The following is an 835-nucleotide window of genomic DNA, read 5'->3' on the forward strand; positions in this document are numbered from 1 at the left end:
GAACGAATGATACACGGATTCTGCATCTTTGAGGGTTTTCCTTTTTCCATTTGGTGACTGTAGAGAAAAGTTTAACTTTGGATGCTTAGAAGTATTTAAAATAGAATCATTCTTCCTGGGATCTTAGCTTGATGCTTTATTACTGCCACAATGACCTGAAGTCACTATCCGGGGTCGGGTCGTGGAGGACATCGTCCCTCCATCGTGTCCTTGTCCTTCCACCAGGCCTCCTCCCAATGGGACATGCCTGAAACACCTCCTGATGGAGGCGACCAGGAGGCATCAGGAACAGATGCCAGAGCCTCCTCAGCTGGATCCTTTCCACATGGAGGAGCAGAGACTCTACTCCGAGCTCCTCCCGGGTAACTGAGCTCCTCACCCCATCTAGAAGGGTGCGCCCAGCCACCCTGCAAAGGAAAGCCGCTTGTATTCGCGATCTTATCCTTTGGGTCGTTACTCAGATCTCCTGACCATAGGTGAGGGTCGGAACGTAGATCCATCGGTAAATCCAGACCTTCGCCCCCGACTCGGCTCCCTCTGCACCACGACAGTCCGATGCAGCGACCGCATCACTGCAGACGCCGCAGTAATTTGCTTTGACTCTGACTACTTTCCATTACCAGTGTTGGGCACAATACTTTGAAAAAGTAATTAGTTATAGTTACTAGTTACTTCTCCCAAAAAGTAACTGAGTTACTCCACAATGAAAGTAATTAGTTAGTAGTAAAAGTAACTATTGCGTTACTCGACGTAACACCGGTATTTCCATCTGGAAAGCGCTGTTTTGCTGCAGGAGTCCTCCTGACTCTCCATCCTCCCCTCTCTCATGACGCGC

General features: G+C 49.2%; 1 protein-coding gene across 1 annotated transcript in view; it reads left to right on the forward strand.

Annotated features, from left to right (window-relative positions):
* The window catches only part of LOC107101281 (chloride anion exchanger-like), a gene marked incomplete at its 3' end in the record, with an annotated part of 26345 nt that extends 25759 nt beyond the window's left edge, over window positions 1-586 (forward strand). Inside the window, exons 16-17 of the mRNA XM_015400137.1 lie at window positions 226-362; window positions 462-586. Of these exons, the coding sequence (XP_015255623.1) occupies window positions 226-362; window positions 462-586 (262 nt within the window). The remainder of the gene's footprint in view (window positions 1-225; window positions 363-461) is intronic.
* Window positions 587-835: the final 249 nt, after the last annotated feature.

This window comes from Cyprinodon variegatus, unplaced genomic scaffold (genome assembly GCF_000732505.1).
Source record: "Cyprinodon variegatus isolate N-32 unplaced genomic scaffold, C_variegatus-1.0 Scaffold1076, whole genome shotgun sequence".
NCBI classification, from domain to species: domain Eukaryota; kingdom Metazoa; phylum Chordata; class Actinopteri; order Cyprinodontiformes; family Cyprinodontidae; genus Cyprinodon; species Cyprinodon variegatus.